The sequence below is a fragment of the Pituophis catenifer genome, unplaced genomic scaffold (genome assembly GCF_029215685.1).
Source record: "Pituophis catenifer annectens isolate HBS135680 unplaced genomic scaffold, rPitCat1.0.hap2 SCAF_1, whole genome shotgun sequence".
NCBI lineage: Eukaryota > Metazoa > Chordata > Lepidosauria > Squamata > Colubridae > Pituophis > Pituophis catenifer.
In genome coordinates, this window is record NW_027256881.1 from 171,916,007 (window position 1) to 171,940,181 (window position 24,175).

The following is a 24,175-nucleotide window of genomic DNA, read 5'->3' on the forward strand; positions in this document are numbered from 1 at the left end:
CTGTTTTTAATTCTTCAACCGTTATCTTTCCATTGAGCATTTCCCTTTCTTCCTCTGTTATCTGTGGAAGCTCTTCACTTGCCAAATAATTCTCTATTTTTTCTTCTGGGATCTCCTCTTCTTTATAAAGAGCTTCATAGTATTCCCTAGCTATCTCTAATTTATCCTCTTCTTTGTTCAACTAATTACCCTTAGAGTCTTCTAATATATGGATTGTCCCTTTTTCATTTTCCTTTTTTAATTTATAAGCCAGCCATTGACTTGTTGGCATTCTCAAAATAGTATTGTTTTGTTCTTTTTATTTTTTGTGCCAGGTCATCTTGATCTATGATATTCAATTTGGGATTACAGGTTGTTAAAAAAATAAAGTATCTAGGAATCTGGATAACTTCAAGGTGTTCATCTCTAAAGGAAGACAACTATATCCCCTTAACTAAGAAAATAAAACAAGATTTGGATAGATGGAAGAAAATACAATTGTCACTTCTAGGCAAAATAGCCTCGATTGAGATGAACATCCTCCCAAAATTATTGTATTTGTATCAAACGATACCTGTAAATCTGGATAAGAAATTCTTTTTAGATCTTAACAAAAACATTAGGAAATTTATATGGGGTGGGAAAAGACCAAGGATTTCACTTAAAATCTTACAAGGAAAAAGGGATTTAGGAGGATTTGGACTCCCGGATTTGGAAAGATATTACAGGGCAGCCAAGCTAGTATGGATAAGGGAGTGGGCCACTCTGGAAAATGAAAGGATTCTAACGTTGGAAGGCCACGACCTACAGAAAGGGTGGCACACATATTTATGGGACACAGAGAAGAAAAAGAAAACATATTTTCATAGGCATAAAATTAGAGATACTTTAATACAAACATGGACTGCAATTAAACAGCGATATTATAAAAAAGTCCCAAAGTGGCTCTCCACGATGGAGGCCCTGATTTATCCTAATAGATGGGGAAAGAAGAAAATGTGTAGATACAAAGACATACTAGATGAAGGAGGAAATCTTAAGTCTAGCGATGCCTTGAGAGATCAAGGTATCAATTTAGACTGGTGGACTTATCTACAAATAAAGTCTAGATACCAGAAAGACAAGGAAGAATGTGGCTTAGAACTAGGATCTAGTGGATTCGATAAGGTTTTGATGGGAACAGAAAAAAATATTTTGGCCAAACTATATAACTACCTACTAGATCAGCGGTTCTCAACCTGGGGGTCACGACCCCTTTGGGGGTCGAACGGCCATTTCACAGGGGTCGCCAAAGCCCTCTCTCGCCCCCCCCCCACGCCTTCACTCACCCTCACTCTCTGCTCTGTTGGATCGCCGGCCGTTCGTTTACCCCACCCACTCCCAATCTATTGCTGCCTCCGATGGCTAGAGGAAAAAAAACTTTAAATTTTTGCCACGGGGCTTCAAAGGGCCGCCCTATAGCCAGTGCTGCAGCCGAACCATTTGTTAAATTGCTGGCTTGCCCCGTCCCTCCGCACCACTATTCATTGCCAATAAATAGTGGTGGGCGAGGGGCGGGGGAGCCAGCAATTTAACAAATGGTTGGGTGTTTTTTTGTAATTTTATTGGCCCCTGGAGCTTCAGCAGAGGCTAATTAGCCCTTGCTCTCAGCTGTTTTGCTCAGGGCTCTGCTCCTTGCTTGCAAAGAGTGCTGATTTTTTTCCCCTAGCTATACTGAAAAACGAAAGAGAAAGTAAAGCAGGCTGTTGGCTTTGCACGTTGGAAAATTAGGCAGGCAGATTTCTTTTCTTTTTCCTCACCAAAAAAGGTAGGTGCAAACAACGGGAAATTTAGGGAAAAAGAGGAGATTTTAAAACACAAAAGAAAAAAAGCTCTATTTAACTAGGGAATTGTAATAATTGAGATACTATTAATTGTATATTGTGTTGAAAGCAGAAATGGTTAAGTTGTGGTTTAGAGGAATATATGGGGGAAATTATTTGGTTTATTATTATTGGTAAATATAATTAATTGATTTGTAAGAAATTAGATTGCATGGAAATAATTGGAATATTCATGTTCATATTGATTAATATACAAAAAAGAGTTATATAACTAATAGATTTATATTAAAATGTTGAATTCATATTAAACAACTGTAATATTACATAATTAACCAATGTGAGGATGGATATAAAAATAGATGACAATGGGAAGGGGTATAATATAGAATAGAAGGGAAAAATTGAATTTGATTAAGATTAGAGATAAGGATGAAGGGTAATATTGGTTTTTTACAAAAATAGATGAGGAATAAATATGGCAAAAAGGAAATATAGAAATTGTAAATTTAATTGAAATGACTAAACACTGTTTAAATTTATGAACCGGCCAAATACTCTGTTCAAAGAAAATACATTGTATGTTTGTATGTGTGTTTCTAATTATTGTTATTTATTCATATTTGTTCTCTTTTATTCTTTAAAGTTTAACAATTCATTCTTTATCTTAATATCTTTATATTTGTTTGGGGTTGCCTTTCTTCCCTTTCATCTTTTTTATTGTACAGCAATCTTTCTCCTCAAACCTACCACCTCTCTCTTTTCTTTCCTTCTTACTTTCTCTTCCTCACCCTCTTCTTCTCCTCCCTACTTCCTCTTCCTTTCTCCTTCTCCTCCTCTCTTCCTCCCTCTCTTACCCTCACTCCTACTCTAATTTCCCTTCCCTTCCTTCATCCCTCTCTATTGCTGTATCCTTTTATGCATATGGACTACTCAGAGGGCTGAAAAAGTTATTTCTGACTGGTCCTCACACTTTTGACCAGTCTTCGAACTTACGACTGTCCTCACATTTTACGTTTTTGCCCTATCTTGTCACCATGGTGCAGAGAAGCAGTTGTGAAATGAGTGACACATTGTTAAGAATGCTACAATGGGCATAAATGATGACCCGTCATAAGTGCGAAGACCGGTCAAAAGTGCGAGGACCTGTCAGAAATCACTTTTTTCAGCCCTCTGCGTAGTCCTTTTGTGCATATGGACTACTCAGAGGGCTGAAAAAGTTATTTTTGACTGGTCCTCGCACTTTTGACCAGTCCTCGAACTTACGACTGTCCTCACATTTTACGTTTTTGCCCTATCTTGTCACCATGGTGAAGAGAAGCAGTTGTGAAATGAGTGACATGGTTGTTAAGAATGCTGCACGGGCATAAATGTGAGGATGGTCATAAGTGTGAGGACCAGTCAAAAGTGCGAGGACCTGTCAGAAATGACTTTTTTCAGCCCTCTGAGTAGTCCCTATACACATAGCCATGGCCACCCAGTCACATGACCAGATAGCCACACCCACCCAGTCACATGACCTCCAAGCTACGCCCACAAAATAAGCCACGCCCACAGAACCGGTAGTAAAAAAATTTAGAACCCACCCCTGGTTGGGGGTCACCACAACATGAGGAACTGTATTAAAGGGTCGCGGCATTAGGAAGGTTGAGAACCACTGTACTAGATGAAGATAGAACAGAGGACACAATTAAAAACCGCATGGGAGCATGGGAGAAGAATATTGGATGCAGTATAAATTTTAATGAGTGGGAAGAGGCATGGAATAGGAATTATAAATTGACCAGAGCAGTGACTTATAAGGAAAACCAGTATAAAATGTTACACAGGTGGCATCTAGCCCCTGCTAGGCTAGCAAAGATGTATCCAAATATTCACCCAAACTGTTGGAAATGTGGTCATGGGCAGGGCACCTTCTTCTACATGTGGTGGACATGCCCTGATGCGAAAAGGTATTGGAGCAAGATTTGGAGATGGTTACAAGAAATAATTGGAGAAGATATTGAATTGACACCTGAAATATTTCTCCTGGGAATAGTAAAGAGGAATTATGGAAAGAAAAAGATTTATTTAATTATACATATCACCACTGCTGCGAGACTGGCATACGCACAATACTGGAAAGAGAAAGATCTGCCAACAGAAGAACATATAATTAGGAAAATACTGGAGTGCGCAGAGATGAGCAAACTAACACATGAAATAAATGAGGATGAAAACTCAGAATACCATACTGTTTGGGGAAGGTGGTATGAATGGATGAACGATAAAATAAAAAAAGGAGAAAAAGATGTGCCTAATAAAAGGAATAAGTAGCTTAAGAAATACCAGGTGCATATCTTGTGTATATGTATATATGTATAAACACTGCACTTCCGATGTAAATAGAAATGATACTTAATGCATTTTACAAACTTAATAAAATATTTTTTTTAAAAAAAAAGAAGTGATCACACCCTAAGCTTCATTCTCGGGATTTTTCATATTATTTTGTATTACAGCTAGGAGAATTTGATTACTCTCTAAGAGAGTCTGAGTACTCTGCACTACAAATACAGCATGAGGGGAAAACTGTTTCTTAGATTCCTTGTACTTTTCACTAACTCAGATTTAAATCTTCTCTACCAACTAACAATTGTGTTATGAATATTTGCAATAGAGAAGAAAAAAAAAATACCCTAGAATTTTAAGTTGGCCATATTTCAAAAAGAACTATATGATTTGTTCAATGGATTGGCTTCCACTAGATTGAGGGACTGGTTTTGTTTTTGTTTTTTGAGAGAGGAGGTAAACTATTTGCTATTTAATTATTTGGCTGAGTTTTTTTTTAAATAGTCCATTACAAGATAGAGATTCCCACTTCCCTATTTATAATAGGTGTTCTAGCTTGTCTCTTGGTCTGAGATTCAACAATAGGAACTGGGATGGAAAAGGATTTAATCCACAATTCATGAAGTGTGAGCTGTAGTGGGTTGACATTTGCATGTGACCTATAAACTAGCTTTTCCAAGGCTATAGAAATGAAGCTACTGTAATAATGCATACTACTACTGAACCTTTCTGTTTTAGAAGACAAGTTGATAAAATGTGTCTTAATGACTCGATATTTAAGGATTACAATTGAACTATAGATTATGCATTTTACTCATTAAGAAGTTTTCATTTTTTTTTCTTTTCCATAGTATATGAAGATGATGGGTGTAAATTCCAGCAGTCACTTCTTTGCTTGGTTCATCGAATGCATCACATTTCTCCTGCTTACTAACATATTTCTTATTTTTATTCTCAAATTTGGGAATATCCTTCCAAAAATAAATGTTGTGATCTTGTTCCTGTACATTCTGGACTACAGCTTCTCCATCATAGCCATGTGCTATCTCATCAGTGTATTCTTCAACAATACAAACATTGCTGCTTTGGTTGGCTGCCTGGTCTACATCCTGGCCTTTTTCCCCTTCATTGTCCTCCTAGTTGTTGAAAATCAGATGAGCTTTACCATCAAGAGCCTACTGGTAAATCTGTCTTTGTTTTCTAGAAAAAAAGAGTTTACAATTGGTCTTTTGTGAGGGAAGCAATCTACCTATAGATTTGGGTTTGCTTTGTCTTGCAGCCACAGACAATAGTAGCATGAACATTAGAAACTGGTTTTTGGTATGTCAAGTAACGCCCCATTTTAATTGAATATGGCACTTCACTGCTTGAGATGGAAATTGTTAGGATGCCTGAAGTATCCATTTGACTTGCCAAGTACTGAATCTGGGTCCTTTATTGCACAAAACATATCTCCTGTGATGGTGCTGCCCAGGGGTGGGTTCTACTTACCTTTACTACCGGTTCGCATTGTGCCCACGCGTGCACACTTGCTTTGCTCGCACATGTGCGCGTTCTTCTGCACATGCACAGATCACTTCTGATGATGTCTGGGTCAGTGGGCGGAGCCTCCCGCCAGTTTTACTACCAGTTCTTGAGAATCGGTCCAAACTGGGGGCAACCCACCACTGGTGCTGCCCCATCACAACTGTAATCCTTACTCACTGGGCACCTAATATGGAAATGTTTAAAAAATTATTTCACAGATCAACCAAATAGGATTGTTATTGTTGTTTTCTACTGGTTTTGAGAGTAGTAAAAAGGGGAAAAAACATAGCCATCAAATTAAAAAGAAAGTGATAATATATTATTAACAAAGTCCCTGCCAAACCCTCTTCATACACAATATTTGAAAAAAAATATTTGTCCAGGATGAAACAAGAACTCCTGCCTTGGGCAGAGGTTAGACTAGAAAATCTCCAAGGTCCCTTCCAGCCCTTGGAGTTTTTTCTTTTTTAAAAAAGAGTCTTCAACACATAGAAATGGTGGGAATGATAACCTCTCAATTTTGTATTATCAGCCAAACAACAATTTTGTGAATAGGCAAGCTATTTAGTGAGAGTTCTGAATAAGGTATTAGCATTCCTTCCACAAATTGTTTGAATTGAATATCGAATGCATCTGTTCTAAATCAAATTAAAATTTGGTTTTCAACAAATGTTTACTTTCAAAATGTACTGTACAGTAGAATAATAATGAGTTTAGATATATTATTCTGGTTAAAATTGGGCTGGATGATGAAGCTTATTAAAATAAGTTAAAATAAAAATAAATAAGCTTAAATAACAAAGCTTAAAATAAGTCATTGCCTCTAACTCAGTTACCTAAAGAATAGTTGTGAACATGATTCTTGTTGGAAAGATGGGACATAACTACTACTAATGAGTTTGGAGATGTGTTTAAATAATCAAATCACCACAACTAGAGCCAAATCATCCTTGTGTTCTATTACTGCTATGTTTTCTATTGTTCAAGACTAACTGTGTGTGTGTGTGTTCCACATGTTTGCAAATATTTCAGTTAGTTACCTTTCTTCCTGTTTTTTTCCAGAGCCTTTTATCTCCAACTGCATTCAGCTATGCAAGCCAGTATATTGCCCGTTACGAAGAACAAGGCATTGGTATATATCTATATATACATTTTTATAAAAAAAAAATCTTAATAGCATAAATTAAATACTGTGTGTTCATTTGCTAATGCAGGTTATTCTGTGTATCCCCCATCTTTTTTATAGGTCTGCAGTGGGATAATATGCATGACTCACCAATGTCAGGGGACAATACTAATTTTAGCTGGATGTGCTGGTTAATTCTGATAGATTCTTTTATTTATTTCATTCTGGGCTGGTACATCAGGAATGTTTTTCCAGGTATGTAACAGTGGTTATTGTATTTGTATTTGTTATTGTATTTATATAAAATACAAAATATTGTATTTTATTTTATTGAAAAGTTTTATAGGAAATACAAACATTTTCTCCCCCCCACCCTTCCCCCCTCCACCCCTCCCACCCCCCTCCCTCCTACCCCCCTTCCCCTCTTTCCCCCCCCCACCCCCCTCCCTAGACTTCCCAGAACAAGCACAGGGTATAGCATTCACAAACATAAAGCTAAAATATGCTAACAAATTATTGCATTCATATTCTCCCTAAGTCTTTAACTCCTTATAACTCAAAAAACTATAAACATGAACTACTTAAAAATATTTCATTCATAAGCTATATGAATCTTCTTGTTCGGATACTTTTTTTGTATATAGTCAATCCATCTTCTCCATTCTGATATGTATCTTTCATTTGAATGGTCTTTAAGGTATGATGAAATTTTTGCCATCTCTGCCAAATGCACAACTTTTAGTGTCCATTCCTCAATGGTGGGTGGATCTTCCTTCTTCCAATACTGTGCCACCAGTAACCTGGCAGCTGTTATTAAGTTCAAAACCAACTTAGTCTCTATTACAGTACAATCCGTAACTATTCCCAACAGAAAAAACTGTGGTGTAAATTTAATTTTTTTCCTTAAAATATTTTGAATAATCCACCATATTTTTATCCAAAAAGCCTTAATTTTTTTACATGTCCACCATGTATGAAAATATGTAGCATCTTCACACTCACATCGCCAACACTTAGGTTGTAAATTTGGATACATACAGGCTAGTTTTTTTTGGGTCTAAATGCCATCTATAAAACATTTTATAAAAGTTCTCTCTTAAATTTTGAGCTTGTGTAAATCTTACATTTCTAACCCATATCTTTTCCCATGTTTCCATCATTATTGCTTCACCTATGTTTTGTGCCCATTTTATCATACAATCCTTACTAGCTCTGTTTCCGAATCTATTTCCACTAATACATTATACAACCTTTTTATATGCATTTTACCTTTATCTCTTATTTGCTTTATCAAATTCTCATCCTGCTGCAAAATACCAGTTTTTTGATCTTCTCTCCATCTGGCCTGCAGCTGACCATACTGAAACCAAATCCTAATAATTCCTTCTTCTCTTAATTGCTCCATAGATTTTAGTTGTAATCTGACTCCTTCCTTATAAAGGAGTTCCTTATATGTAATCTTATCTTGCTTTTGCTCCAAATTTATATTCTCTATCGCATGTCTGGGTACTGTCCATATTGGTAACTTATCATTTAATTTATATTTATACTTTTTCCAGACACGCAATAGAGCATTTCTTAATATGTGACTTTTAAAAGTCTTATCTACTTTCTTGTCATACAATAGGTAAGCATGCCAGCCGTAGACCAGTCCATATCCTTCAATATTCAATATCTTTTCCTCCGTTAAATTTATCCAATCTGTAATTGCTGAGAGGGTAGCGGCTTCATAATACAATCTTAAATTAGGCATTTTAAGACCACCTCTTTCTCAGGTGTCTTGCATTATCTTTTGATTAACTCGCGGTTTCTTCCCTGCCCACACAAACTTGTTTATGCCCTTCTGCCATTCCTTCAAATTTTCATCTTTTTTGAGTATAGGTATCATTTGAAAAAGAAATAAAAATTTTGGTAAGATATTCATTTTTACAGCGGCTATCCTACCCAGCAAAGACAGTTGTAATTTTTTCCAATTTTCCATCTCTTTCTGTATTTTTTGCCATAACGGTTCATAATTATGCTGATATAATTTCATATTTGCAGTCATAATATAAACCCCTAAATATTTAACCTTCTTAACTATTTCAAATCCTGTTAACCTTTCTATCTCTTCTTTCTGGCTTCTGACCAACAAAATGTTATATTTTGATGGATACGATTTGACAATTAAAAATATAAAGTTAGGGCAAATTATCCTATAATATCAATGCTGTCATTATTTCTGGGAAATCACTAAAACCATCCACTGTGTGATATTGTCTTTCTTCAAATGGCATGTATCTTTCAGACTAATATCTATATTTGGTGATTCTGGATATGGGAAAAGGATAGATTTTAATGGAGTTTAAGGTAACATCATTGTATTACTACTTATATACAGAATAATGACTGATGACAACGAGAAATAGTTTTTGAAGCATTTCAAGAGTATTGCTTAACGCATTGTAAGCCGCCCTGAGTCTCCGGAGAAGGGCGGCATATAAATCAAATTTTTTTTAAAAAAAGAGTGACATAATTTGAGCTCTAATTTGAAGAAATAAGGCTCCTTCAAACGTCTCTGCGTGCCACTTCAGATTGATTTTGGATAGTCAGTTCTTGTGATAAAGAATTAATATTTTTCTCATTCTGCACTGATTAATCTGAAGCCAGAGCCAAGTTTATTTTGTTATATTGGTTCTTGGTTGGATTGAATTGGATTGCCCTTCAACAGATTTTGTTCTTCCTTGTTCAGAGGCTGCTGAAATTATCTGGGAAATGAGAACAAGTAGTTTAATCAACAAATGTGACTTTAATTCTTCTGGTTATTCCCAAGAATCCCAGAAAAAAAAAAAGCTGTTATTCTCCATCCCATCCATTTCCCCACTTGTAAAGATTTGTCTATAGCAGCCTAGCTGCAAAACTGCTACCATGCTATTCTTTTAGCTTCATAGTTAGCAGAGGCTTTTTAAACAGAAATAGAAGGAATTAATTCTTCAAAGCAGGGTGCTTCTTGTTGTAATAACTGCTATGTGGAAGTGTCAATGATCTCACACAGGAAAATATTCAAATGAATTCTGCAGCATACTGTTTCCTGCTCTATTTTCATAGATTTCATTTCAGATAAATTCAGAAATGCCTGCCTCACATGAATATTTAGCAGTCAAATGTTCAGTTGAAATAATGTAGATGTTTATTGTTTGGGAAGAGAACAGTATTCTCATACTTTGAAATGATGAAATCACACAAAGCTAATCTATTACTTTCTTTAGGCCTGATATTGTTGAGATAATATCAAAATGTTACTACAGAACCTTTCAATCTCTCTCCTATTTTTGTTACTATTCTCGTTACAGGGAAATATGGGATGGCAGCTCCATGGTATTTTCCACTCCTTCCATCTTACTGGACTGAGCGCTATGGTTATTTTCCTTTGTTGAGTGAGAAGTTAACAGGCTATCTTTTCACCAATTTCTTCTTGAGAAAACAACCTACTTTCCCTGAAAAGATTTGTATGTTTTCTTTTAAGTATAAAGAAAATCTTTTGATAGATTGGATAATGAAAATTTTATTACTGTCTAAGATGAGACAGCAGCTAAAGTGAAATAAGTATAAACCACAAATTAATAGGTAGAACCAGTCAGTGGTAGGATTCAATTTTTTAAACAACCGGTTTTGTGGGCGTGGCTTAGTTGGGGGTGTGACTTGGTGGTCATGTGACTGGATGGGTGTGTCTAGCTGGTCATGCGACTGGGTAGACGTGGCTAGCTGGTCATGTGACCGGGTGGGTGTGGCTATGTGCATAGGGACTACTCAGAGGGCTGAAAAATGTTATTTCTGACTGGTCCTTGCATTTTTGACCGGTTCTTGCACTTATGACCAGCCTCACATTTATGCCCGTTGTGGCATTCTTAACAACCGTGTCAGTCATTTCACCATTACTTCTCTTCACCACGGTGACAAGATAGGGCGCAAAATGTAAAATGTGAGGACAGTCGTAAGTTCAAGGACTGGTCAAAAGTGCGAGGACTGGTCAAAAATAACTTTTTCAGCCCTCTGAGTAGTCCATATGCACTTAGGGACTACCCAGAGGGCTGAAAAAAGTGATTTCTGACAGGTCCTCACACTTTTGACTGGTCATCATTTATGCCCATTGCAGCATTCTTAATTAAATTAATTAAATAAAAATGACCTGCTGGAGCAGTCGGAGACAGTCCGAGGCGGGTGTTTGGGCCGGCTGCAGGGCAAGGTGATACAACCGGGGTAGGTAGGCTGCTGCTGCCCAGGTGGGAGGCATGTGAAGGCCTACAGGGCTGGCTGCAGGGTGAAGCGATCGGATGGGGTAGGTCAGGGGTCTGCAACTTTAAACACTCAACCTTAAATACATGTAAACACTTAAACACAACCTTAAACGTGGGTGGGCATTGCCAACTCCATATCACTTACTCCCACCCAGGTTTTGTGGCTCCCAGTATTTTCTTTTAAACAGGTATTGCTGGGTGTCTCTTTCATCTCTCTCATCTTTCTTTCTCCCCTTCATCTCTCTTTCTCCCCCATTTCTCTCCTTCATCTCTCTTTCTTCCCCCTTTCTCTCCTTCATTTCTCTTTCTCTCCATCTCTTTCTCCCTCCCCCTTTCTTCCCTTCATCTCTTTCCCCCTTCTTCATCTCTCTTTCTCCCCCTTTCTCTCCTTCATCTCTCTTTCTCTCCATCTCTTTCTCCCTCCCCCTTTCTCCCCTTCATCTCTTTCCCCCCTTCTCTCCTTCATCTCTCTTTCTCCCCCCTTTCTCTCCTTCATTTCTTTTTCTCTCCATCTTTTTCTCCCTCCCCCTTTCTCTTCTTCATATCTCTTTCCCCCGTTCTCTCCTTCATCTCTTTCTCCCCCCATTTCTCTCCTTCATTTCTCTTTCTCTCCATCTCTTTCTCCTCTCCTGTCTGAGCAGTGGTGGCAGCGAACCTACCGCACCATCAGGTCGCCCCTCGGCTTGGAGGCAGCACCTTAAGCCTGCACTCCACTGCAGCCAGCTCTTGTTGCTCTTACTGAGCTTCGCAATGGGGCAGACGGCGCCCCTCCTCCTCCTGAAGCCCATTATGATGTGGAGCTTCGGCTGCAGCCTGGGCAGCCAGTGTTCCAGGGCGGAGAAAAGTCGCACATCTCCCCCAGCAACTGGATGGGCTAGGGAAAGGGTGGGCAATTGTGGCTCTTTTACAACCTGTGGACTTCAACTGTGGAGTTGAAGTCCACAGGTTGTAAAAGAGCCACAATTGCCCACCCCTGGCTAGGGTAGGCTGGCACCGCACAGGTGGGAGGCGGGGTGGGGCGAGGGGCGGGCGAGCCAGCAATTTAACAAACGGTTCGGTGTGCCGCGAGGCCAATAAATTACAGAAAAACACTGAACCGTTTGTTAAATTGCTGGCTCACCTGCCCCTCGCCCCGCCCCTCCCACCACTATTTATTGGCAATAAATAGTGGTGCAGAGGGATGGGGCAAGGGGCGGGGCGAGCCAGCAATTTAACAAACGATTCAGCCGAACTGCCTAGAACCAGCAGAATCCCACCACTGGAACCAGTAGAAAATAATAAGAAATCTATAATTTTGTCCTAAATTATTTACAAAATTATTTCAGCCCCGAGGTTACAAGGCCTTGTAGCTATATGTCAACATTTTGCAAATGAATATGTAACTTTTGACCTCTTTGTCTCTGAATAGATATTGAATGTAAAATTTATCTGGGTGGTCTGGAAAATTTATTTAACAATGGTTGTTTCGCCTTTGCCAAGGGTCAGGATAAAAATTTTCACAGTGAGGAGTCTGTGCAATTATCTCAGTCTCCTTTGATTTACACAGATAGAGTCTATAGGGTATCTATAGTCTATAATTATCAGATATCTGAACAGGCAAAGGAGGACACAGACAATTGGAAAGGAGGTCAAATGGGGAGAAAAGGAGTTTAACTACTGTTTAACTACTTGACATCCACTATAAAAATCACGGTGAAAAGCTGCAAAAATGTACTTAGGACTATATGCACATGAAATTACCTTTTCCAGTATTGTGTTTTTTCATTCACAATGTCCCCAAAAACTTTATTTTCAAGAACTTATGCTAGTGATCATATAGAATTGACAACATGCTTTTCAAATTTTGTGATCTACAGACTATAGTGATCATAGATTTGAAGGAGCTGGATTGAATCTAATTGCTGGAAAAAAGGAATAAATTATTTATTTATTTATTGGCCACCCATCTTACCAATAAGGTTCTCTGGGAAGCTTACAATCATAAAAAATAAATTAAAACCAAAGATGAAATTAAAAATGTTAAATTAATCTAGGGTACTCAGCATATTGACAGATAAGGGAAAGAAAGAAGCAGACAATTTACAAGATCATACTACAGAAAAGCTTTAATGACTACTATTGTGGAAACAGTCAAACATTTTTTAAAAACAAAACAAAACATTCAAAAAGCCATACAGTATTTGATTTTAAGGCTATGCCTCAGTGGTGGGTTCCTCCCGGTTCAGCCCGGTTCTGCCAAGCCGGTAGCGGTACAATATGACGTCATCAAACCGGTTCTTCCCCCCCTGCATTATTCTTACCTTTTATTTGGCCCCACCCCCAATCTATTGTTGCCTCCTGAGTCCCAGCTGATCGGCTAGAGGAAAAAAAACTGTTTAAACTCTTGCCGTGGGGCTTCAAAGGGCTGCCCTACAGCTGATCAGTGTTAAAAGAAAACAAATGAGTAGACTGGTGCCTGCAAAAATAAATGGGTAGACCAGTGCCTGCAAAAATAAATGAGTAGACCAGTGCCTGCAAAAATAAATGGGTAGACCAGTGCCTCCAAAAACAAATGAGTAGACCGGTGCCTCCAAAAACAAATGTGTAGACCAGTGCCTCCAAAAACAAATGAGAAGACCAGCTCTGCAAGCAGTTAAAAGCGTGGTAGACCAGTACCTCTGCTAAATCCTAAAGAATTGTCACATGACCATCAAGCCATGCCCACAAAATAAGCCACGCCCACAGAAGTGGTAGTAAAAGAAATTAGAACCCACCCCTGCTATGCCTGCCAGATGAAAGTCATGAACATCTTTTCGTCCTCCTTTTCCTGGATGTCTAGTATATACTCTCTAAAGCAGAATTCCCCAACATTTCCGAGTTGGTATCCTAAAGGGGAGGGGGGAAAGGGGATAGTTTTGTGCAAGGGTTAGGAGCATGGCAGACAAGCACCTGCTGCTTGCGCGAATGGGACTGAGAGCACCTGCAATGCTCACACAAGTGGGGCCGAGAGCACTCATGCGAGAAAGGAGACATTAGGAGGAACTTTAGAAAATAACATTGAGAGGAACTCTAGAAAATAACCATTGATACTTGAGATAGATCATGTGTATGCGTATGTGCCTTTGAGTGACTTTTTTGATTGGTTGAGTTCCTGCAGTTTTGGCAAGATTTTAGTAGTTTGCCATTGCCTCTTTCCTAGGGCTGAGAGAGAGTGATTGGCCTAAAATCACCCAGCTGGCTTTGTGCCTAAAGCAGGACTAGAGCTCACAGTCTTCCATTTTTTTAATCCGGTGTGTGTTAACCACAACATCAAACTAGCTCTCTTGTGAGAGATGAGTGGAAATAAATAGGCTATTGGATTCCCCAGTGTATCTGCCAGCCTTTGACATTCAACTTGTTATTTTGTGACTCTGTATGCCAGATCCAGTTTGGTTACTTCTTGTGCCCTATCTCAACCTAATAATAGTAATTACTTTGATGAGACGATGTAGGAGAGCTGATTAATTTACTATAGAACAGCCTTCTTTTACAATGCATGATTTTTTGGATGATGGGGTTAGCAACCTTGCTTTAAAAAAAAGAAAGATAATTAGTTACAACTCAAAATATTTAAAGCATGAGGATATGGAAGAATAAACTTTAAGAGCAAATTGTAATTCTTATTCTACAAAAATTGGGTATGTCTAGTTTAATGATAAGAATGACTAGGGTGACATGATAGCAGTATTCTGATATCTCAGGGGTTGCCACAAAGAAGAGGGAATCAACTTATTCTTCAAACCACCTGAGGGCAGGACAAGAAGCAATGGATGGAAACTAATCTAGGGGAGAAGCAACCTAGAACTAAGAAGAAATTTCCTGACAGTTAGAACAATTAATCAGTGGAACAACTTGTCTCCAGAAATTGTGAATGCTCCAAAACTGGAAGTTTTTAGGAAGAGATTGGACAACCATTTGTCTGAAATGGTATAGGGTTTCCTGCCTAAGCAGGGGATTGGACTAGAAGACCTCCAAGGTCCCTTCCAACTCTGGTATTCTATTCTATTCTAAAACAGTTTGTATTTAACATAAGATTGCTTACATTTGTACATTATTCTACTTCACAAATAAATCTACTAATCTCATCAGGAAATGTAAAAGTCAATTTAAATCTGAACTCTGGTTGTGGGGGAAGACATTCTCACAGACATTTGGAAAAGCAATTGTTTACATTTTAACTTTTATATGTACCTATATATTTTTATAGTTAAAATAATGCTTGAATTTGCTGTTAAATGTAGTGCTTATTAAAGCCAGAGTTATCCTAGTATTCATATTAATTTATTTAAAACATCTACATACAGCCTGTTGACTATGTAACCATGCTTTTGTGCACTCACATTTAGTAAATGACCAAGAAAAAAGATTTAGGTGAATATATATTTTTATTCGAAAGGAAAGAAAGAGAGAAGAACAGGTGACCGGACAAAAATTAAAAATTCAGCAATCTGTGAGGGTAACTCTTCTTTTGTTTTGAGTTTGCTAAACAGATTTTTCCTTATTCAGAATCTCTTTTCTGAACAGTTCTTGCACAGTGCAGCAAATTCTAACAGTAAGGCAAGCAGGCAGGCAGGCAGGAAGGAAAGAAAGAAAGAAGGAAGGAAGGAAGGAAGGAAAAAGGTACAGCAGATGCAAAACAAGACCATGATCCTTTCAACTTGAATTTATCAGAGAAAGGCTGGAATCAAAAGCTAGACATGATTCAAACGTCAAACATGGTTCAAAAGTAGCTTTCTCCCTCCTTGCTGCTCAATCTACACACATTTTATAAAAAATGAGTTAAAGGGGAGAGGAAATGACAACAAGTAGGGAAAGGAGAGTTAAAATGTTGTCAATAGAGCCATGGGTCTCATTTGGACATATTGATTTAACTGCAGGAAAGCTTGTAAATCAACATAAACTATTTCAGTTCAATTAAATCAGATATTAAGAAACATGCACAGTATATACACAGCTTCTTGCGTTTTCAAAATCTCTATAAAATCTGACAAGACATTTCATCTAGAATCCCTGAATGAATTGAGTAGCAGAAAGAGATGTGGACAGAGGGAAGATGCTATATAGGGGTCTTTATAAATTTGGCATCTTCTTTTTTTTTCCAGATGTTCACAGTGCTTTATCCTCTAACATTGAACCTGAACCCACTCATCTCAAAGTGGGAGTTTCTCTCCAAGGCATAACAAAGATTTATGAATCCAAAGCTGCTGTTAAGAATCTCAATCTGAATTTTTATGAAGGAAATATCACCTCATTGCTGGGTCATAATGGAGCTGGAAAAACTACCACAATGTAAGTTCTTAGAAAAAAAATGCCTGAGAATGACTAACAAAGTTTATTGATTAATAACATTACATTACATTACATTACATTACATTACATTACATTACATTACATTACTAATGTAATGTTTCTTGAGTTCTGTTATCTGCCAGGTTGGGAACCAGTACATTTCCTGGATCAGAGTATCTTTTTGTTTTCAGAGCTGGGTTGAGAATGGTGGGAAACAATTGTTTTCCCCCTTTATTTCTGAATTCTGTAACCTAATGGTTCCAGTCTACAATCTCCATGATGAGAGTTGAAAACTAATTGAAGCGTTTGATTTTATTTCTGGACTTTCCCCATTTCTTTCCCCATTCTAGGAAATGAGTTCTAGAGAACTCAGAAGTGCCATTTTGGATGAATGTTTTGGTATTGATTGTATTTCAGTCTTTTCTGACTCCAAAGGCTGGGTAGAACTGCTTTCCAATTTGCTAGGGACAAAAATGCCTTATTCCACTAGATCAGGGTTGTCAAACTCGCAGCCCGTAGGCAAAATGTGTCACGCACTGGCCACGCCCATGCCCGGTTTAGCAAAGGGGGAAAAAAATCCCGAAACATCACGTGACATCGCTGTGATGACGTGAGTTTGACACCCCTGCACTAGATGGTTATTCCAGGTAGACAGATTATATATCCCAGTCCCAGGATTCGGCTCTTATGCTGTCATTGGCAGTGAGTGATTTGTTTTTTTTTTATCAAGTTTTTTATTTTATATTGCATATACTCGTGATGGTGAACCTATGGCATGTGTGCTACAGGTGGCACGCAGCTCCCTCTCTGTGGGCACACGAGCCATTGCCCCAGTTCAGCTCTGCCGCGCATGTGTGTGCGCCTTCCGCCAGCCACCTGGACATTGGGTCTCTGCCGTGCATGTGTGGGAGGCAGAGCGTGTTCGGGGGGCTGTGCATGCATGTGTGGGGGGGCACGTGGGGGGGCCCATGTGTGCATGGGCATGTGCAGGGTGTGCGCAAGCATTACACTTTGAGTGTTCGGGCATGCACGTGCACACATTTGCTTTGGGCACGTGCTTTGGGCACTTGGTCCGGAAAAGGTTAGCCATCACTGACATATACATATCAATGCGTGAGCAGTGTGACACCTGGGCGCCATACATTTCAGTACAGATAAAATAATATTATTGATCATAGTTATCACATTCATCCACCTTATATATTTCTAGTAGTAATACACATTTATATCAAATTATAATCTTTCATTATTTCATATTGTTTAAACATACATAATACTACCGCCGTTCAGTTTCCAAATCTCCCTCTTATCATTGCACTTGTCTTATTTTATAAAAATGTGTCTACTAATATTCCCCCTTTCTCTTATTTCTGTCTTCATTCTAACTTTTATTGATGTCACCATTATATTAAAAGACGTTCCCTTTGTATTACAAAAATATCCTTCATTATTTTATTGTTCAATATTTAAATGTATTTAAATCTAATACCAATCACAATATTATTTAAACATGAGGGAGGCGGGGCTGACGTTGCTGACAAGACGATGGGAAGTTTCGGAGCTCCGAAACCACCGCCTATATCTTCACTGCTAGATGGTCCAAATTGGACCTCACTGTCCTGTAGAGACAGTGATAGAGGAGGGCACATCCTGCTGATCCCAGGGACACCACAAAGTCCCTGGTTAATCCAGGAGAAGTTTTTTTTTCCGGCGCTGAAAAGGCAGCCTTTAAGCTGCTGAAGTTGGGACAGCCCCGAATGGAAGAGAATGAGTGAAAGTGTTACGATCTGGTGAGAGGCTTTTTATTTGGACTTTAAGAACATTCTGAAGTGCAAATACAATTAGAATTGAAGCTAGAAATAATTTAGCGGCAGAATTGAGCCTGAATTAATTTTCCTAAAACATAAACTATTTTCATCTGTGGATGCTTGTGGAAAGTTTTATTTTTAAATCTGACTGGACTGGATTGGAAAGGAGATTTTCTTTTTTTACTTGTTTAAATATTAAATTTTTGGTGCTTCTTGAGTTTATAAGTTTTTGGATTGGCTTTGTTATTCCCTCTTTTTGGTTGATTTTTACATTTTAATTTCCTTTTACATTGGCTTTATTGTAAATCAGAGATAGAAGAAGTGGAATAAACAAGAAATATTGCCACCTAGTGGATTGAAACATTGTATTTTTTTTCTCTTTTTTTTCACTGATTAAAAAAGTAGCAACTGTGTCCCTTTTTTCAAGATCAAGATGCATGTCTATAGATAAAATTTAGAAGAGCATCAAAGAGTTTTTGCAGTTGTTTATACAGGTGCTCTTTGGAGAAAATATTGCTGATAGGCGGCTAAAACTTGAAAGAAGAAGAAAACAGCGACTCTGGAAATAGAGCTGTAAAATTGAGAGAGGTATATGAAAGAGCCATTGAATGCGACACAGTTGTGGACTTTTAAGTAGGATAGAAAGTTTTCCTTTTTCTATTTCCACTTCTTCATGATTTAATTATTTTTATTTTTAAATTTTTGGAACAGAAATTCTTTTTCTTTTTTTTCTTTTTCTTTTTTCTTTTTGTTTTCTCCTTCTACTCTTCCACAACAAGTGACTCTTCAGTTGGATTAAGGCTTACAAGAGCCTGAAAAAACTATATTTTGGACTTTTTTTTCTTCCTTTTTTATTTATCATTCTTTTTTTTCTCTTTAATTTTTTCTTTTTATATTCCTTTTTCTTTTTCCCCTACTGATTGGAGGCTGTTATTTAAATTTGTTTTTTTACCTTGTTATTTGATTGGATTAGGGCACACAAGAGCCTGAAAATTGTTTTTCTTTTTGCCATTCATAAAAACGGATTAGGGTTGAGAAGAACCTGAAGATATTTTATTTTCTGTTTTGATTTGGATTTTCTATAGAAATGAGTAAAAAAGGGGCAGTTGTTAGCTCTGCTGGATTGACCCCTTCTTCATCACCAGTGGGAGGACAACGATCAATACAGGCAATGTTACAGCAGGAGAAAGATAGAGAATGGGAGAAAGAAAAAGACTTGACAATGCAGATGATTCTACAAGGAATACAAGACATAAAATTAAAAATAGAGACAACAGATGAAAAAGTAGAGAATATACAACAGATGATGAAGAAATATGAGGACAGACTTGAAAAAATTGAAGAAAAGGAGAAACAAAGAGATAAAAAATTAGTGATATGGATAGTAGATTAGAAGAAGTTGAACGCAACAAAAGTGGTTTAGGATGGGAGATGGATACATCAGAATTCTATTTAAGATTCCAGAATGTGGAAGAAGAAAAAGGAGAAAATTTGCCAGAAAAAAATGATAGAAATTCTTGCAGCAGCACTGGAAATTACTAAAGAAAAAATGTTGGAGGGCGTTGATGAGATGTATTGAGTATATACTAGATATGCAATGAGAAACAAATTACCAAGAGAAGTCCATATAAGGTTTATTAAGAAATCAATTAAAACACAAATATTGCAGACTACAAAAGAGAAAACATTGCAATACAAGAGCAAGGAAATTGTGGTGCTGAAGCAAATACCCAGAAGTGTGAGAGAGATAAGAAGAGAATATCAATTTTTGACAAAAATATTGCTCCAGAAAAGAGTGAATTACAGATGGCTGATACCAGAAGGTTTGGTGTTCACATGGCAATTGCAAAGATTTAAAATAGATTCAATTGATAAAGCCAAAGCATTTTATGCAGAATATTTAAAAGAAAAGGATGTAGAATCAAGAAGGAAAGAGGCATTGCTTCAACTACAAGAAGAGGATTTAGTGATGATTGAAAAGGCGGAGGGCGCACTAAAAGGTGCAGTAGGAGTTATTGTAGAACACAAAGAACAGCGTGAATTGAGATCCACTTGAGCAGCAAAGCCTATATATCTATCTATATAAATAAAAATGTAAATGTTCGTTTGTTCAAAATCTTAAATCTCTGAAAGTTCTTCACCGATTGCTGTGAAATTTTGACACAACGTTGCATTCGAATACGTGCGTGTTTTTATATACCTATATTATATAGATGTCACACCTGTGACAGGTAAAAACATGGTTTTTTGAAAAACAGTGCCATCTGTTGGATGTAAAAGCAACACATGCTATACGCAGAGCCCACCAGTCTTTTCACTTGGTCGATTGGATTCAGACCTCAGTTGCCTTTCTCTACGTTTCTTTTTGGACTTTAACGTCGCAGCATCACAATGGCAGGCGCGAACTGGGTCTTTTCCCCTCAGCGCCACTGCTGCCAAACCCACAAGCAAAATGGCGGGAAATGTCAACCACCGCGAAGCCCGGCTGGAACCCTCCGCCACTCCCATGATGCGCAGCTCTCCCAATAAAAGCACCAAATAGGTAAAAGTCCAAGAAAGCAATTGATTAAGTGACGTTAAAGTCCAAAAAGAAACGTAGAGAAAGGCAACTCAGGTCTGAATCCAATCGACCGAGTGAAAAGACTGGTGGGACGGAGGCAAAGTAGGCATGACCTGAGGTACAGAGGGAAATTATTGGCACTCGGTCAAAAAATATTGTATACCCACAAGACTGAGCCACGGCAACATGTGGCCGGGTACAGCTAGTAAAGTATAAATATAGAAGATAAAAAATTGATTACAATGAATATAAATGGACTTAACATAGCAACTAAAAGAAGGAAAGTATTTCATAAATTGGAGAAATTAAAATTGGACATAATTTGTTTACAAGAAGTACATATTAAAAAACAACATGAACTACTTTTGGTACAGCCTAAACTAAGGAAATTATTTGCCTCACTGCCACAATGTAAGAAAAGAGGAGTGGCTTTGTATATTAAAGATACAATACCAGCAGAAAAAATTTACGCAGATGACGAGGGAAGAATTTTGATAGTGGAAATTACAGATAGGAACAGGAAAATATTGTTAATAGTGTCAGGTGTGCTTTCTTCAAAATCCAGGAAAGAATGACCCAAACTCCTTGATTTGTAGAGACAGGTACTTTTACTAGAAATGAAGTGAACGCAACCATGGCTAAGCTGAAATTAAAGCAATAGGCATGAAAAGTGCATATAGAAAGCATCCCCTCCCACTGTCCATCGTAAATCATCCAATCCAAAGGTCTCCCAGGGTCAGGTGGAAGCATGTCTGGCAGCGTCATCAATCAGAAATGCCACGACGGTTACCCGATAGCCACTCCAAGGATTCAGTTTCGTTTCTTCCGAAGCCACGCCCCTCCTCCAGCACGCTTCCCTCCCAAACTCTCTAGCTCTCCCCCCTCCTGGTTCCTATGGCAGCCAAAGCAGCAAAAGCGGAGGCTGACAAATAGTGATATATGTTCCAAGTGACAACCAAGATGATTTTCATAAAAAACTACACATGAAATTAATTGAGTTGGATTATGACAATATTTGTATGATGGGAGACTTTAATGGAATAGTGGATGGGAAAATGGACTATAACACAGAAAAGACAATAAAACAAAGTAGAAGAATTCTGCCGAAATCTTTCTTTAAGATGATAGAGGAAATAAACTTAAAAGATGCATGGAGAGAAAGAAATGGAAAAAATAGGCAATATACGTTTTATTCTAATAGACATTTATCATGGTCTAGAATAGATATGATATGGATGACAATGGAATTTTTTTTTTTTTTGAATTTGATTTATATGCCGCCCTTCTCCGGAGACTCAGGGCGGCTTACAATGTGTTAAGCAATAGCCTTCATACTTTTGTATGTTTATACAAAGTCAGCTTATTGCCCCCACAAACTGGGTCCTCAATTTACCCACCTTAGAAAGGATGGAAGGCCTTAGAAAGGATGGAAGGCCTTGAGTCGACCTTGAGCCTGGTGAGAATTGAACTCGCAGTAATTGCAGGCAGGAATTGACCTCGAATATAGAAGAAATTGCCATAGAAGCTAATACTTGGGCAGACCACAACCCAATGACGGTGAGATGGAAAGGACAAAGGAGAAGGTCTAGATGGACTTTAAATACTACAGTATTAAAAGAAAAGGACTTTGTACAGAAAATGGAGAAAGAATTGGCTTTCTTTTTCAAAGAAAATAGAAAAGAAGATACATCAATGTAGAATCTGTGTGAAAAGGGCCTGGTGGCTCAGCAGACTGATAGCATTGTGATTAACACCAGCTGTCTGCAATTACTGTAAGTTCGAATCTCACCAGGCTCAAGGTTGACTCAGCCTTCCATCCTTTCTAAGGTAGGTAAATTGAGGACCCAGTTTGTGGGGGCAATAAGCTGACTTTGTATAAATATACAAAAGTATGAAGGCTATTGCTTAACACATTGTAAACCGCCCTGAGTCTCCGGAGAAGGGCGGCATATAAATCAAATTTTAAAAAAAATACTATGAAAGCTTATGCCAGAGGCCTGATTATTGACTATACGAGAAAGAGGAATATTAAGAAAAGGCAAGCATATAAAACTTAGAGGATGATTATAAGAAATTTGAAAAAGAACTACAGAAGTTCCCACAAAAAAAGGATATTAAAATGAAAATGGATACAATTAAACATAAAATGGGATTAATAGAAAAAGAAGATTTAGCACAAAAAATTAGGAATGCTAAACAGAACTACTTTGAAGATGCTAATAAACCAGGCAGATGGCTAGCATATAAACTGAAAAAAGAGACAGAATCAAAGAAAATAACACAATTACTAGATGAGCAAGGACAAATTAGATTTGGAAATGAGGAGAAGAAAAACATTATACAAGATTACTATAAAAAAAACTATATGAAAAAATATAGAAGAGGAAAGAGTTAAACAATATCTACACAAGGTGAATTTACCTCAGATTTCAAAAAATACTGAGATGATGCTAGAAGGAAACATAATGATGATGGAATTGACTGAAGCTCTTAAAAAACAAAAGATTGGGAAGGTGCCAGGCCCAGACGGACTGCCAGCAGAATACTATAAGACTTTACAGGAATCACTGAGTCTCCCACTGTTAGAAGTTATGAATGAAGTAATGTTAAAGAAGGAAATACCCAAATCATGGTTAGAAGCAGTGGTGGGATTCAGCCAGTTTGCACCAATTTGGGAGAACCGGTTGTTGACTTTCTGAGCAGTTTGGCAAACTGATTGTTGGAAGAAATCATTAGGGCAGAGAACTGGTTGTTAAATTACTTGAATCCCACCACTGGTTAGAAGCATATATTACACTTATTCCAAAGAAGGATACTGACCCACAACAAGTCAAGAATTATAGGCCTATATCCCTGCTAAATTCAGACTATAAAATCTTTGCTACAATATTAGCAGAAAGACTTAAAAGATATTTAAATAACTTTATCCATTTGGATCAAAATGGATTTCTGCCAAAAAGACAGATTAGAGACAATTTGAGGATAATACTGGACACTTTGGAATACTATGAGGCACACCCGGAAAAGCAAATGGCTTTGATGTTTCACATTTGACAATGTGAACTGGTGATTTATGATATTACAATTGAAACAGATGGGCTTTGGGGAGAAATTTACTCAAGCCATAGAAGCTATATATCATAAACAAATAGCAAAAGTAATGATAAACGGAGAATTGACAGAATTTATTGAAATACAAAAAGGAATGAGACAAGGTTGCCCACTGTCACCACTGTTGTTTGTGTTAACACTAGAAGTACTAAATAGAAATATTAGAGAAGAAAAAGAAATAAAAGGAATGAAAATTCAAAACCAAGAATATAAATTGCAAGCATTTGTGGATGACCTGGTGTTTATTTTGGAAGATCCACTTGAATCAATAAATAAACTGATAGATAAAATAGGAGAATTTGGTAAGGTGGCAGGCCTGAAAATAAATA

At 37.7% G+C, this 24,175-nt stretch overlaps 1 protein-coding gene across 1 annotated transcript in view; it reads left to right on the plus strand.

The window, feature by feature from the left end:
- ABCA12 (ATP binding cassette subfamily A member 12) overlaps positions 1-24,175 on the plus strand; it is a 326,573-nt gene that overhangs the window by 170,473 nt on the left and 131,925 nt on the right. Inside the window, exons 25-29 of the mRNA XM_070956774.1 lie at positions 4,982-5,311; positions 6,720-6,789; positions 6,904-7,038; positions 10,116-10,271; positions 16,181-16,367. Coding sequence (XP_070812875.1) covers positions 4,982-5,311; positions 6,720-6,789; positions 6,904-7,038; positions 10,116-10,271; positions 16,181-16,367 — 878 coding nt within the window. The remainder of the gene's footprint in view (positions 1-4,981; positions 5,312-6,719; positions 6,790-6,903; positions 7,039-10,115; positions 10,272-16,180; positions 16,368-24,175) is intronic.